The sequence below is a fragment of the Anoplopoma fimbria genome, chromosome 2 (assembly GCF_027596085.1).
Source record: "Anoplopoma fimbria isolate UVic2021 breed Golden Eagle Sablefish chromosome 2, Afim_UVic_2022, whole genome shotgun sequence".
Taxonomy (NCBI): Eukaryota; Metazoa; Chordata; class Actinopteri; order Perciformes; family Anoplopomatidae; genus Anoplopoma; species Anoplopoma fimbria.
The window spans coordinates 4,621,239-4,637,553 of NC_072450.1; the positions used below are offsets into that span (position 1 = coordinate 4,621,239).

Here is a 16,315-nt window from a genome sequence, read left to right on the forward strand (position 1 = left end):
AAATACTTAAAGCTACTATTGGGAACTTTTTATTAAACCTTTTGCATCCCGTAGTCATGGGAATAAAAAAGAGTGTATTTTTTAATTTACAGTATTTAAGATGTAAGTGAAGAAATCAACACATAGACTGTACAAATATTCACTGGGATGGTCTCCTCTTTCAACAAACAAAAAAAAGAATGACTTTAAGTTTGGTACAAAAAAGCGTCTTTAGGTGGTTTAAAGAATAAAACTCTGTAATCTGACATTAACACCTCGGAAATTTGAAGATGGAGAATGGCAAGTGATTTACTGATGCTGCTGTCAGTGTTTTCCATCTCACTGAGGGGGCAGTTTTCGTATTTCCCTGCGGTCCATCTAATCCTTTCACTCGCGTAATCCAAACAAGATGTCTGTAGATACCAACCCACTCCTCCTCACATAGAAGGAAAGACCTTGAGCGGTTGGGCAATCCCTGAAACTGTTTAGGGAAAGGTGTTCTCTTAAGTCTGAACAGGTGGGGAAAAAATTGCAGTGAGCCCAAGGTTGAATAGATTAAAAGGATTTATGAGCAGCACTATTTAAGTGGCGGAGAGGACGGCCACGGGTTGACAGCTGGTACAGATGTTGAGAGAGCAACAGAAGAAACAAGACCGGCTCGAGGAAACAACGGAGCTCTACAGGTACGTTTTTCATGTTCAAGATTCGTGTAAATTACACGTTAACTGAGCTCGTTTTAATTAAGTTATAGTAATATCATTTCTATAGCAGGGGTGTCAAACTAATTTTTGTTGTGGGCCGAAGGAAAAGCATTTTATTGAAAAACTCTAATTTAATTCCTCACTTTGCAAAGTCTTCCAGTGGGCTGGATTGGACACTTTGGTGGGCCGGTTCTGGCCCTCGGGCCGTATGTTTGACACCCCTGCTCTATAGCATCGACAAGTTTATTTATATGGCGAGATAGTTGTATATTAGGTGAACCGATCCTTTAAGTTCTGATAGAAAGTCCACAGGGTGAATAATTAATTTATATATGTATATATGTGTGTATATATGTATATATGTACAGTACCAGTGAAAAGTTTGGACACACCTTCTCATTCAATGGTTTTTCTTTATTTTTCTTTTAATTTTTTTCTACATTGTAGATTAATATTGAAGACATCCAAACTATGAAGGAACACATATGGAATTATGTGGTAAACAAACAAATGCTCAACAAACCAGAATATGTTTTATATTTTACATTCTTCAAAGTAGTTGAATGAGAAGGTGTGTCCAAACTTTTCACTGGTACTGTATATATGTATATATGTATATATGTGTTTATATGTATATTTGTGTATATATTTCTATATATGTATATATGTATATATGTGTGTATATATGTATATATCTATATATGTGTGTGTATATATATATATGTGTGTGTATATATGGATATATATGGATATATATGGATATATCCATATATATGTATATATGTGTGTGTATGTATATGTATTTATTTATATATGTGTGTATGTATATATGTTTAAAATGTATATACATCTGCGCCGACACATAACAAAGATCTCGGGTTCGTTAACGCACAAGCTCCAAAATTATTTAACCGCCAATAATCCGAGTAACTGATCCCCTCCCTCTTGTGGCAGGCGTCCGCTGCACCCGGCAGAGGATGCAACTGGTTGTCATGGCAGCGGTGCTGGGGATGGTGGCGGCGGGGCAAGACTGCTGCTTCACGTGTCGTCTCACCAACTGCCGCATCCCGGTGGAGAGCTGCGGCAGAACCGTGTTCATCGACACCACCATATGTGAAGGGCAGTGTTTCAACAGGGTATTTAGCACCGCAGGCGCCCTGTGTCAACGTTTGTTTGAGTTTCAACCCGTCACATACTGATGGAATAAGTGTGTTTAAACATTTTACTGTCGTGACAGGACCCGGTCTACACCAGCCCCCAACACAGGCATGAATATGACACGTGTAACGGGGACTGGTCCTATGAGGTGAAACACATCGACGGATGCCCAGACGGTGTCACCTATCCGGTGGCCAGAAACTGCAAATGCAACGTGTGTAACCCAAATGAAAGCACCGACTGCGAGGGTTTCCCCGGAGACGTATCCAGCTGTCTGTCCTTTTAAAAAAGAATCGTCTGTCCGACATTTTCCTCATTGTCTGTGTGACTTGGCGCTGAAATAAACAGGTATCATTTTTTGGGGGGTTTTGTCTTCGTTTCACGTGTTACATTATGTTTAAAATATGTCCTTTTCATATCTCAGCACATCTCTTTAATCAAAACCATCAGTCACACATTTTAATCTGCTCACTTCCGTCGCTGTCAACACCTCTAACAGTTTGCCAAAACGGATGAAATGTCCCGATTCGGTAGCGAGATATCAGAGTGCCTTTAAAGTCAAAAAGGCCGATTGAGAGATTAAATGTCCCGCCAACTGTTTCTCTATTTCTGTCCCGGCCACTGACCCCTAAAACTCAACAGTCCTGCGGTCCAAGTTTTCGTGCTGAGGACGGGAGTTCGTCCTATAACAAAAAGAGCAGGCCTCACCTCTTTTTTTTGACAGGTGGAAATGAAAATAAAGAGTTTGCAGTGTAACCAAAAGTTCCAATAAAGTGTCTGCTGATCAGTGGCTGGTTTCATAAGGCGACACTAAATTTAAAAGCAGCTTAGCAGGCAAATTCTTACATATTTGTTTTTCTGCACTTGAGCCATTATTGCAACAGGTCTGTATGTGAGATGTTGCTGCCCTGCTGTTAAAGGAAGAGGTAGACTGTTAAATGTGCTTATAGCCTAATGTTAGATGAGAGGATCTATGCTACTCTTGTGTTCAGTGAAGAACGTGAGATTGGGTGCATTTTAATTGCCTCTCAACACAGCAGTAATAATAGTTGTTTGCTGCTATGTTAATGCTCTGACTCCCGTATATTGCACCTTTAAACATAAAGCTACAGTCAGGCATTTGTTAGCTTAGCTTAGCATGAATGCTTGAAATGGAGAAACAGTTGTAGTTCAGCACATAACAGCCTAAAACCGCGTCATTTTTACTCTTTGTAGTAAACAAACAAGATATAAAAAAAAAAAATGAAGTGCGCTTTATTGGTGCAATAAAGTAGTGTTTTTTTTATTTATTTATATATATTTTTTACCTTTTAGCCTTTTTGTCAGACTAGCTGTTTCCAGTCTTTCTGCTAAACTAAGCTAATGGCCTCCGAGATGTAGGTTCATATTCAGGCAGATATGAGAGCAGTGGCAGCAAACAAGTGCATTTCCCAAAAGTTCTTTAATGCCTGTGTACCGTACATTGTGTGTATTTACACACTATATTACCCCCATACTAAGAATTTCTCAGTATTTGCTGTTTAGACAGGACCTACCAGCAGCCTTTATTGTGTGCTCTGGCTTGAAGTCGACTAAATAATAGCCCTCAACAATGACGTTATATGTTCTTTCACTTTGGACGAAGGTCAAACCACAGCAGTAAAATCAGTGCATGCCTTTCTTCTGTGGCATTGACCTATTTCAAACTAGATAGTTTTCCCTTAAAAATTCAGCAGACTAGAATCCAAAAAGGCAGAACTGATGAACATATTTTTCAGGGAAATGAGAAGAATGATAAATCAGCTCTTCTAACCCTGATGTCCTCTGCAGACCTAAATAGTTTCTATGATACAGTTTGGAAAAGGCTTGTTTTTAGCCAGAAGCGGGTTCGGCTTGTTAGAGTAACGCTGTATTAATCCAGAGACACGGACCAACCTGAGGCCCCTTCTAATGACGGAGGACTCCCTCATTAACATGAGAAGCTGCTAATTACCTCCAGTGTTCTGACTTGGCAACTTACCAGTTTTATCCTCATTCAGTGTGGACAGAATTGAATTCAGGCTTACAGTATAATGTGGTGTCAGCTTTAGTGATGTGAAGGAAATGATCATGTTGTGATTCACTTTAGTGTTTTGCTGTTTGCTGTAAGGCGTTCATGTGGTCTAAATCCATAGACTCTAAATAAGAAGAGGCCGTAGTCATCGTGACATCATACATTGGTTTGTGGACTGCAGTTATGAAGCCTCGAGTTCGGCAATTTGGCCGTCGCCATCTTGACTTTTTGCAACCAGGAACAGAAATGACCATATTTGGAATGTGGAGCAGTGACGTAGAGACGCCGTATACAGCTCTGGTAGGGGTAGAGACCTGTCAATCACTGTGTAGCCCCGCCCTAAAGCATACCCTGCTTTATGGTCTGTTTGACTCTAAATGGAGCATCATTTACTAAATGAACATCATGCTGTATTGAAGAAGACTTGAAACTAGAGATTGAGACCATAAACTCATGTTTACAATGTTTACTGAGGGAATAAATCAAGAGAGAAGTAGAGTCATTTTCTCATAGACTTCTATACAACCAGAGGAGTCGCCCCCTGATGGACAGTAGAGAGAATGCAAGTTTTAAGACACTTCCGCATTGGCTTCACTCGTCATAACAGGAGGTTTTCCGCCTGTCAATGAGAGATTACTGTTGTCAATGAGAGGTTACTGTTGTTTTCAATAATTCAACTTTCATTAGACGTCATCTGGGTTATTTTTCCATTTTTTGAAAAGCTCCCTCGAGAGCCAAAGGGGACATTCTCCAATGTCTTCAGCAGCTGAGTAGTGCTCCTTATAACAAGTCAAACGTAGTGCCCCTAAAATGTGGATAAAAATCAACTGTACACTGTTTAACATTTTTGCCTTGAAGTCTAATCTGCAGTGATTTTTAATGTGTGCAACTGGAGAAACAAGCTTGTATTTAAAGGGTATCAATATTCCAGCTTGCCAGTTATGCAAGGGTCAAAGCCAAAGTGCTCCAACAAGCGAGACAATCAATGAAATGATTAATGATAGAACACAAGGGAACAGAGTGATCAATGACAGAAAGAAAGAGGTTGTAAAAGAAACAAGATGTGAGTAGATTACTGAGTTTTGTTCTACTTTAAGACAGCAGCATACTGGAGCAAGTTCAGAAAAAAAAGAATGCGAGAGGGAGCTGAAGTATTTCTCAGAGGACGAAGTTTTTAGATTGTTGTTTGGAGGAGAAGGAGTTGAGACTCGACGGAGCGATGACCGACCCTGCAGGCGGAGCTGACCTAAGCCTCTTGTAGTAGAGGAGTACAAACTGGCATGTAGAGATGGACGGTGGTCCGAGGGGGCTGCTTTCTTAACCTTTGCCATATCACAAAATCCACATCTTTCCTTTTTTACTTCTCAAACACCCCGAGGAACAACAGCCAGCAGAGGGAGTGAAGGCTGGACGGAGCAGCACAGTTCCTCTGCAGAAACACTGGCAAATAAAACCTCCACCAGCGCTGAATTATTCACCCAGAGACATCATTTCTACCACTTACGACTTTGGCGAAATTGCATTAATCGATTCCCAAACGCTGGAGCTATTAAGTTGGATATCGATCTTTAGGATCTCTGTTAGTTTCATAGTTATGGCTTAAAAAAAGACAACATGTTAATCAACGCCAACCTACAACTAATTGTTCTTTGGTCAGTAATGACCAGTGATTTAAAAGGAAATCTGAAACTTTTAGTGCTAAATAGACAAAAACAGGACAATAAATGGTTTTAGGGCTTGTTTTTTGTTATTAATTATTTGTTTGATTAAGTAATTTTTATCTAATTAAAGATCAACAGTAAATAAAATAGTAAAAAAAGTGCCCATCACAAGTTCTCATAACCTAAAGTGAGATCTTAAGTGATGCCTTAAATAAACTAACCTTTACTAAGATTTGATATTGTACGTATATCCATAAGCCACTTCTCATACATGTGTATGATCCTCATAATTTAACATGTTTATGTCGTGGACATTGGATATATATTTTGGATTTGCTCCTTATCGTTTACTGGTTGATTTACATAGTGTTCGGCACCTTATTGATTTAAAAAAAATAAAAAGATATATTATTTTATATTTGCACTGTTCCTACTTTGAACTGCTACTTTTTTTTAATTTCCCTAAGGATTAATAGTTTTATCTTATCTTAGCTAAGGATTAATAGTCTTATTTTAAGATAGCTTAGCTTAGTTTAGCTTAGTGCACAGAGACTTAGCAAGCTAAAAATAAAAAAATAAAAAATAAAAATAAAAATAAAAATAAAAATAAAATAAAACAATTAGGAGACCTAACTGATATTATATTTACAGACTGACAGTCCAAAACCCAAAGATAATCAATGAGATAAAAAAGGAAAAAAGCAGAAGATCTTCACATTTAAAAAGGTGAAACCAGCGAATATTTGGCATTTTTACCTCTTGGCATGGTGGCTGTTGATTGGCCGGTCCACCACTTTGGTCCAAACAAAAATATGTCAACAACTATGGGATGGATTGCCATGAAATTTTGGACAGACATCCATGTGCCCTTCAAGTTGAATTCTAATAACTTTTTATGCAGCGCCATCAACAGGTCAAAATGTGAAGTTGAGGTTTATGAACATATGACATTCCCATCAGCCTCGGGTGTTGTTTGTGTTTAGTGCGAATTAGAAAAACTAAAATAAACATGTTAGAATTGACATTGTTAGCATGGAAAAGTTAGCATTTAGCTCAATGTCAAGGTTGCGATTATCAAAATTGTTGTCGATTAATTCTCACTTGACCCAGTTGATTAATTGACCAAATGTTTCCGCTCTACTGGATTCATTGAAACAAGCTGGCAACACTTCAGATTCTTGACAGTTCATATATATAAATGTAATTGTACACACATATGAGTGAAAGACGGGACAGCCCCATTACTTCATCTTCTCTGTCAACATCCAGACGGGCCTTCGACCTGCTCACCCTCGTTTTTATAGATTTTGCTTCAGCCTTTAAACTCCTCTCAGACTCTTCTGTCACATCTCCAGCTCGCTGTGAACGCTGCAGGCTGGATATCCGCTGACAGATTCCACTGCATTCAGGTCATCGGTGTCCTCTAACAGCGGGTTGTTTTTGTCATCCAGCGGCTCCCCGGAGGTTCACGCTCTCTCCACACTAATGACTGCCGCAGCCAATATTCAGATGGACATTTTATCAAGTTTATAGATGAGTCTGTCGCTCTGCCGGAGGGAGGAAATGGACGCGCTCATGTAGTGGATGGCTTTGTGTCGGGCTATGAAGAATTCTTCCTTGTGTTGAATTTCCTAAAAACTAAGGACAGTAGATTTCTTAGAAGGATATATACTGAACAGTCCAGAGCAAGCTGGTATCGCTACTATTTTTATGAACAGCTTCTAAAAGCAGTCAGGGCTCTAAATGAGAACATGAATATATGCGCATGTGTTTCTGTATGCTTTTGTTTTTTGTGCTGTATTCTGGTTTGTGGTGAGTTTACTACGGCACACCAAACTGAAATGTTTAAAGTTTCTGTGTTTAGGTTTTGTCGTCATCTAGTGTTCACGTTGCAGATTATGACAAACTGAAACTTCTCATTGTTTGACAAGCATGGAGCAGAACAACTGTGGCCGACCGTAGATTGTAAAGAAGAAGTGGTTTTACAGACTGACGTTTTTAAAGCCTTGAGTTTGGTATTTTTTGGCCGTAAACCATAAATCACACCCTGCTTTATGGTCTGTTTGACTCTAAATGGAGCATCATTTACTAAATGAACATCATGCTGTATTGAAGAAGACTTGAAACTAGAGATTGAGACCATAAACTCATGTTTACAATGTTTACTGAGGGAATAAATCAAGAGAGAAGTAGAGTCATTTTCTCATAGACTTCTATACAACCAGAGGAGTCGCCCCCTGATGGACAGTAGAGAGAATGCAGGCTTCAGGCACTTGAACATTGGCCTCACTTTTATATTATATTATACCCTTTTTACAAGACTGAAAATCTACAGCTTTGCTAGCAGGGATAGAACTTTCTACAGGATAGAAACTTAGGGGAACATATATTGTTTTTCTTCATAGCAATCTATTCAAAAGTTGTCAAGAAATGTCTCTAAAAACTGCAAATGCCAACCTCCTATGGGCACCTGAGAAAAAGTCAGGTGATCACCAAATACATGAAGACATCGTCTATGAACAATGAGTGTCTGTACATACATTTCCTGGCAATCCATCTAAAAGTTGTTGTACGTATATCCATAAGCCACTTCTCATACATGTGTATGATCCTCATAATTTAACATGTTTATGTCGTGGACATTGGATATATATTTTGAGTTGCTCTTATCGTTTACTGGTTGATTTACATAGTGTTCGGCACCTTATTGATTTAAAAAAAATATATTTATTTTATATTTGCACTGTTCCTACTTTGAACTGCTATATTTTTAATGTGGACCAAAGTGATTGACTGACCAACAAACATAATATATTCACCGTCAACTCTTGACACCTGGAAATCAGGTGATATTTTGAAACTCACAAAACTGAAAAAACAAACTGCTTTGTGAGCAAAATGTCCCAATGTTACTTCTGCTTAATATTCCCACCAGCAGCCAGTATATGAGAGAGAGTGGGGCTCATTTGAATCCTGATGTCTGGAGTATCTCCTGCACACATTTTACCACTGAGGAAATATTTGAACTTGAGCTTAAGATTTGAGTTTGGGACACAAAACTTCAGCTGCTTTGATGAACGGCTTGTTTGCATCGACTCGCTCTCTGCTCTCATCGACTTGGTTTTTTTATATCAATATTAATAATCTTTATTTCTAAGTGGCGCTTTAAAAAAAAAAAAAAAAAAATGAGCCTACAAAAAAGCTTTATGAGGAGATTTCTGGCAAAGTAAACACCACATTTCTCCTACAAGACAACAATCTACATCCTCTTTAAACACTAAAATATCCACTATGGCAATTACTCAAAGTTCAGATTTTTTGCAGAACCGTGCTTGTCAGCCCTTTGCTGCAAATGTTCCCCCGGAAACAAGCAGGAGGATGTGGAGACAAAGCGACCCCCACCCCTCCCCCCGAGGGCGGCATGACACTTGACCTACAGCTGAGCTCAAGGACAGCAGGATGTGTATAAATGAGACATTACAGTCTGAACAGATCTGCAACTCTTTCTATAGCCAGCGTGATGAACTGCTGTGTCATGCTGCTAGTCTACTGCCTTTGTTCAGTGTGTGTGTGTGTGTGTGTGTGTGTGTGTGTGTGTGTGTGTGTGGAGGGGGGGGCATCCATTCTGTGATAAATGGACAAAAAGAAAAAGACCTAATAGAAATAAAAATGAATTACATTTTAAAAGAATGACTCTACCGTTGCATTAATTACCGTCTTTATTAAAAGGCTCTCCATAGGACGGTGCTTTATTATAACCCACCTAATGGAATGAAGGGTACGCTGTCATTTAGGAGGGATTACCTTCACCGAGCACCGGGCTAAAGGTTTGATCCGGACACTTTAATTCCGCTGATTCATTCTGTTGATTTAAATTAGCGGCTCACAGAGTTGGACCTGGTCGTGCTCAGCCTTGAACACTTAGATCTTGCTGAGCTTATATTCTTTTTAAGTGCCAAAACCAGAAAAAAAAGAAAAAAAAGAGACGTAGCTCTTCTTCTGCCGTTATCTTTCTGAGTTTTTCCAGATTAGCAGTTGTGACTGTGATGAGCGGTTCCCTGAAGAGGTTTGGATGTAGATATATAGCAAGAGAGGGATTTTGTGAAAGGGTTGAAAACCTGGGACAGTTTTGTCTTTCACGTCTTTATGAAACCGTTTGTTAAATACTACATTTAGATTGAATGAACCTCTTTAACCATATTCAGGGCCTAAAGGAAAACCCTTCCAAAAATGTGACTTCGTTTAATCAGATTGAGATGTTCAATGTATTCGAGCTATTGTTGTATCTTAACTGTAGGAGCTGTTTATTTGATGTTAGTATTTAGTTATTTTACTCTTACGTAGTATTGTTTAGATTATTCTAGATGTTCCTTTATTTAGGTTAAATTTTGGGATATATAAAGATAGCTTTTTCTTATGATAGTCAATCATTTAGTTGAATTAATATTTGTGTTAATTATACGTAGTTTTAAGGTTTGTTTGTTTGTTTATAAATTGGCTGATTTATAGGAGTAGGCAGGTACAGGACCAGCATGCACCGGGGTGGAGCAGCAATAGGATTTCCTTTGTTCTTTTGTTTGCTTGCTTGTTTTGTTAAATAAATAATCAGAAACACTGAATCCTGTATGGACAATAAACTATTTTGCCTGCATAAACCACAAAGCCATGGTGCGTCGATGGATCTTTGATTTATGTTTATTTTTGAGCAAAATTATTAAATTCGGTGGTCAAAGGTCAGTGTAACCTCAACAAAAATGTTTTGGCAATAACTCAAGAATTTGAAATTTCAAACAAATATCTTAAATAGGATAAGCTTATGAAGTGATGATATTTTTGACAGCCATGCTACATGACTTGTTGGTATTTGTAGTTTAAAGCTGAACCAATCAATTCTTATTCACAGTCATACATACACGTGTTGTTTTGAAGATTAAATGCTACAAACACAAAAAATGCTTTTCTTCTCCTACTATAAAACATCAAGGATTTGATACATTTTTCCATTTTATTGAATATGCAAAAAACTAAAACATGACTGGTTTTCTTGAATGTTTTTGGTCCAACCAGTTATTTTTTTTAACAAAATGATGCATGTACATAAACCTCTTTTTTCTTTATTCAGAAATGTCACATGATTAAACCAAATCTCTCCTCAACTCTTCAAAGTCTTTGGGTCCTAATTTCAGTTTTGTATTTCAGAAGTATTACAAAATATTTTTTACTCCTCTGTAGATAATTCAAGTAGAAAAAGAAAACATTAAAATAATACAAAATTCAGCAACAAAGTGAGCGTGTTTACATGGACAAGAACAACCCGTTTATGATCGGGTTATTGGAGTAGCCTGTTTATATGTTTGACCATGGAAACACCATATCCTAAATATGATTATAAACCACCATGTGCATGTAAACACCCTCAATGAAAGATGAAATTTGGGATTTCACTTGAGAGAGTCGGGTGTGTTCTGGCTTCCTCTGCAGACGCTACAGTGTAAACATTAAGAGAATAGTTTGGTACATAAGAAACTTTAAAAGGAAACCAAAACATTTATAAGAACACATCCAACATTCAGCAGAATACTTACATTGTTATTCATAGTTTTCTACCACAGGCAGTATCTTTGTAAATCCTCAGACGTATCAGTGATCATTGTGGAAGATTCTTTAAAATCACAGTTTTGAAAAAAGGTCCCACGTTCACTAGATAGCAAACTTGTTCCGGATGATCTCTCCGCCCTCCACCTCCACCTGCTCGTAGAGCCACTTCCTGTCGCAGCGGCACTCGACTCCGCACTTGCGTGAGCCGCAGTCGGGGCACGGGTAGAAGCAGCCCATGCAGTCCACGTCCAGGCAGTCACACATGTCCTTGGTGTTGGAGAGCAGCCGGCCTTTGTTGTCGTACACTTTGCTCTTGGCCCCGACGGTCTGTCTGCAGGGGACCAGACGAAAAACACCCACATTACTGTTCCCGCTTCCAATTACCGCTTCAGTTTCATTTAAATCTGACAGTGGAAAGTAATCGCTGCGGAGTAGAAATGTGAATAATTTCACGATTCAAGGCGGTAGGCATTCCACCGCAGTCTGACAGTGACAATTAATATCATGAAACATTCAGTGAGGGGTGAAAACCTGCGGAGGGCTTTTTTAGGCTTTCACATCGTTATGAAACAATGCTCAAATCTACATTCAGATTTAATTAAGCTCATTAAGCAAACCTGAGGCCTGAAGGAGAAGCACACCGTCGAAAACACTTCTTCAGGATTGATTCAATTAGATCGGGAAATTCAAGTTATCCCAGCTGTCTAGTCCTTCATTAACTAATGAATCACACGCGTTTTTTTTTTTACTTTCTTGGAAGACAACGGAGGCCACCTATGTTTTAACTGGACAGGTCGTTTAAACGTCATCTCTACTGCGCCCCCTAAGGCCAGAAGTGGTATTGACCAAAAAAGCAGGAAGGTCAGAGGAGTCAAAGTAGAAACAGCAACATCTTAACGTAAAAAAATACTACTTTTAAAACTTTTATTTATTAAAGCGTACCAATCAATCATTACCTCCTGCTTTATTTGACAGATTGAGCTAGCTGCTAAGTGGAAGCTGTGTATTAAGTTGTAAAAATCGGAATATTTGGGAGATATCGAGGTCATGGATGGACAGAGGAGAAGTTTTTTTTTATAGTTTTTATTTTACGTTTTGCTACTTCTCTCTGCCTTGAAACTGGGTTGCCATCTGAATACATTGTAACTCCTGTGAGTCAAAGCTGAACTCATCAAACCTCTACCCAGAATGCATCATGTGGCTGCATTTTATGGATTTCTAATTGGTCAATGTCGCCGGATGTAGAAGCTGGCAGTGGCTCTTTGATTTTAGATACTGACATGAAGACCTGTAGCGATTACATTTTTCTCTGCTGTAGATGTGCTGAAAGTATCTCTATACATACACTGCCTGTGCTTGAGAACATATTTGTATCAGAAAAGAGAAAGTATAAGTCTGTCTTTTGTGCGTATTTTTCCTGTTTCACAAGAAAAGTCCAGTGAAGGCCACGCCACAAAGAAGAAGCACATTTTCCCGTCCGGGCTCAACAATCATTCTCACAAACCTAACTAGGACAAGGACACTCTTTCACTTCCCTGAACAGTAGAGATGGTGGAAGTGGTGAAAACTGTAAAGAAATGCTTCCATGATAGAAATGAGCAGAGCGACAGTGAGAACAGAGAAACACCCACACACACTGTCTCACCTGTCACCGAGTTGTTTTCCTCCGCGGCCTCCTCGTCCACCCTGTGACAAAACAAAGTACATTTTTATAGCCGACGTAAATTATCCCCACAATGGTTTTCTGCATTTTCAATATAGTCTTTCATCTCAAGAAGAAAAACAGGCATCTGAAAAAACCCCGCCAATTGTGGTTTAACGCAGAAACCGCTTTCAAATGATCCAGTTCAACCAGTGGTAAACATGCTGGTGAATGTTGTCGCTCTGACCGACTCCAGTGATGCCTCTGACAATAATATCTTTTAATATCTTGCTATTAAATTCTAATAAACTACGCTCGACCAGATGCAACTTTTTAAAAACGTGTAATAATCACTGCAATCTGATCATCTATACAATTACATTTTACTCAGATATATAAAGTCATATACCCATATTAATAATTGTTTTTTCTTTTTATTTCCCTGATGAATCTTGCAACTCTCTGCATCCCAAACTTCCATTTTAACAATAACTCAATGTCAAACAAAATACTTTTGACAGATTTTAAGTCAAAAGGCTCAAAGTAACAGGAAGATGAGTCTACCTTTTATCACAACAATATTTATTTAAGCTGTGAAGGTGTTAATTACTCAGACAAACATACAGCTGACTTTACAAGAAACATTCTGTACTGTTACAAGACCTGTTTGTCTGCGTGTCATTTATACACCGAGGTGTGTGTGTGTGTGTGTTTTGAGATGTATTCCTGTACCTCTTAACAGAGTGAATGGCTTGTGATTAGTTTTTTAATCTCAGGCTAATGTTTGCACGTATGTTAACATGTTTTATTGTGACGTTTGGTCTTTATGCAGCAATTTCCTCATCTCAAAGACTATTTTTTTACCATGGGAGACGATAAAGTAACGTTAACCTAATTATCATAATTACTGCAACAAGTACCATCGCTATTATTATTATTACTTTTGTTAGTAGAAGAAACATCAGTGTGCAATTGTGGGCATTTTTTCAGCCTTCATTTGTTGTGTTTTACTGATTAAATGCATTTTTTTAAGCCCATTAACTACCGAAAACTATTAAAAAAGGTACCCTTCAAAATCTAACTGCATGTAACGCAAAGCAGAAACGACCAGTCTGATACTTTAAAAGCTTAACACAATATGAACAGGAAATGTTAACAGAAGACTCACCCTCATTCCTCCTCTTTTTTCTCTGCGTACACTGACGGCCTCTCTCGCTCGGTCTCTGTCTGCCTGTGTTCCTATCGGATTCACCACCGGAGCCTCCTTTGGTATCACCCCTCTTTTACGAAGTTCAATCTGTGGAATATTCACTTATTGAGTCACTCTGTAATAAATTAAACAGGATGACTTGTTAGAATAGTTTATACAACACCTTTGATGAATCCTGCCCCTGGGCGAAGATGGTGGGCACCGCGTCCTCCCTCAGAAACTGTTTGCCGTTGTAGTCCCTGAAGCAGTCGGCCCTGAAATGCTCCGAGCAGAGGCAGGTGTTGGCGGTCGGGATGAAGTTTTTCATCCCCAGACTGTGGACCCATTTGCTGGCGAGTAGGGGTTTGCTGAGTGGGAACCTAAAGCACAGAAGAGTAGAGGAGATGCAGGATGTATGATTTCAATCACACATGTTACCATGACGAAAAACCTGATGAGGAAAACTGTCATCCTAAGTTGATGAAGACAAATATGTATTAAACGATGTGTATTTTATTGCAACAAGAGAAGGCAATGGGGAGGAAAATCATGCTTTATCAGATATCCGTTATGTTTCCACTTATGATACATATACAAGGAGTTTGGCTTGGTGATTGGTGTGTGACAGTAAACATAGCTCAATAGTAAAAGACATCATTTAAAAATATGATAAACAAACAAATTAAGAGTATGTTTAAAACAAATATAAATGGTCTTGGCCAAGATGCTCGTCACAGCTGTAAATTCTATCTTTTCTCTATATTCTGAAGCAGCAGCAACACCTGCACAATATCTGATGCTGCAACATTTAATCAAGATAACATGTCATCACATGTCCTTCCACTTAGCACTTAATGTATTCGTATTAGTTTGTTTCTGTACTTTTGCTCTGGTTTATGCTTTTAGATGCTTGTTTAAGAAAGGAGATGCACTTATGACTTCTGGTGACTAGTAGTTCTCTTGAATACCTATGTTGAATACACTTCCTGTAAGTCGCTTTGGATAAAAGCGTCTGCTAAATGACTGTAATGTAATGTAATGTACTGTAACGTCATCATAACTCATCAGCAACATATGTGTCACTGTTGCGTCACTTCTCGTTTACCTCCAAGTAAATTCTGTCTTTGCACAAATGTAAGTATTGTTTGTGTTGTTTGTTTACACCTTGTTATGTTTCAGTTTTGTATTATTTCTTTCAGTCTATTCTACACAGCAGATAGTCACACATTATTTTTATCACTTTCTTTAAAGGAGAAAGCTCTTTGTAGCTATGTTTATTAAATAAAGCATTTCTTATAATCAGGTTAGTTTAAAGACAAGTATATGTGATGACATTTAGTAGCAAACAGAGCTGCAACAGTCAATCTTTACTATGTATTATTGTATTTTTTTTAAATAATTTAAACTTGTTCATTGATGTTAAGACTGTTTGCTGCTATATATATTTATATATTTTTTATATATATATGGATATATAATGTAGATCCGCTATATATATTCCATATATATGGATATATATATATGGATATATATATATGGATATATATATGTATATATACACTACATATATTTAATATATATCACTGCCAAAGATAAAGATATACAGTACATAATATGTGGACACACCTTCTCATTCAATGGTTTTTCACACATTTTTATTTTAATTTTATATATGTTTTTATTTTATATATATACATATACCAGTCAAATATTTATACACACCTTATATATAGTGGTTTCTATATATTTTTATTTTTATGTATATATATATTTTATTTTTATCCACCTTTTATATATATACCACGTTATTTACACACCTTTATATATATATACATTTTTATACATATATATATATATGTATTTGGACACATTATATTCATATGGTATTTCTTTATTTTTATTTATTATTTTATATATATATATATATGCATAAGCATCCATGCATTTAGGCCCACTGTCACCAGACAGATAAAGGCTGATGCTTTATGTTATCTGTATCTTTATCCACCTTTATTTCTCTCTCTCTGGTACCACGTGTTTGAGGAGAAACTCACCTGTAAAACCTGATTTCCGACCCTTTCACAAACTTGTTGTTGCAGCCTATGGCAGCGCAGAGGACCGGCATCGTGTTACCAACCTGTGCTGCGATGCTTTATCATTTAAAACGTGTGAGGGAAACGTGCAGGAAAGAAACACGGGTTGTTATTGTTTTTCTTTTTTTTTTAGCTTCTTCGTTGGTGGAGATAGAATGTAGATCCACTTCAACTTCCGGTTCGGTCTCGGAGGAGTCTGCCCTCTAGCGGCGGCTCAGGGTTTTGAATTCCACTGTCCTCACTGTCAAAGAGAAAGATATAC

The 16,315-nt window shown here is 37.9% G+C and overlaps 2 protein-coding genes across 3 annotated transcripts; one reads left to right on the top strand and one right to left on the bottom strand.

Annotated features, from left to right (window-relative positions):
• The first annotated feature begins 586 nt into the window (after positions 1–586).
• fshb (follicle stimulating hormone subunit beta) lies at positions 587–2,195 on the top strand. The gene is made up of 3 exons (XM_054612556.1): positions 587–662; positions 1,635–1,816; positions 1,918–2,195. Exons 2-3 carry the CDS (start codon positions 1,658–1,660, stop codon positions 2,122–2,124), a joined length of 366 nt encoding a protein of 121 aa, XP_054468531.1. The 5' UTR covers positions 587–662; positions 1,635–1,657; the 3' UTR covers positions 2,125–2,195.
• An 8,305-nt stretch (positions 2,196–10,500) lies between these two features.
• On the bottom strand, positions 10,501–16,210 carry arl14ep (ADP-ribosylation factor-like 14 effector protein). 2 transcript variants are annotated; one of them, XR_008531868.1, is made up of 6 exons: positions 16,015–16,210; positions 14,145–14,340; positions 13,940–14,068; positions 12,775–12,815; positions 11,117–11,460; positions 10,501–11,015 (listed from the first exon to the last, which is right to left on the bottom strand). XR_008531868.1 is itself a non-coding variant. In XM_054618555.1 (5 exons), the coding sequence occupies exons 1-5, from the start codon at positions 16,083–16,085 to the stop codon at positions 11,232–11,234; spliced, it is 666 nt and encodes a 221-aa protein (XP_054474530.1). In that variant the 5' UTR covers positions 16,086–16,210; the 3' UTR covers positions 10,501–11,231. The 2 variants fall into 2 exon arrangements, 1 of the variants encoding a protein (XP_054474530.1); XM_054618555.1 differs by having other exon boundaries at positions 10,501–11,460.
• Positions 16,211–16,315: the final 105 nt, after the last annotated feature.

Excerpts from the sequence above, each read along its gene's own strand:
- fshb (XM_054612556.1), top strand. The coding sequence starts at position 1,658 with ATGCAACTGGTTGTCATGGCAGCGGTGCTGGGGATGGTGGCGGCGGGG. Across the intron at positions 1,817-1,917 it reads AAGGGCAGTGTTTCAACAGG|GACCCGGTCTACACCAGCCC; the intron begins GTATTTAGCACC and ends CTGTCGTGACAG.
- arl14ep (XM_054618555.1), bottom strand. The coding sequence starts at position 16,085 with ATGCCGGTCCTCTGCGCTGCCATAGGCTGCAACAACAAGTTTGTGAAA. Across the intron at positions 14,069-14,144 it reads AGGGGCAGGATTCATCAAAG|ATTGAACTTCGTAAAAGAGG; the intron begins GTGTTGTATAAA and ends AATATTCCACAG. Across the intron at positions 11,461-12,774 it reads GGAAAACAACTCGGTGACAG|ACAGACCGTCGGGGCCAAGA; the intron begins GTGAGACAGTGT and ends GGTCCCCTGCAG.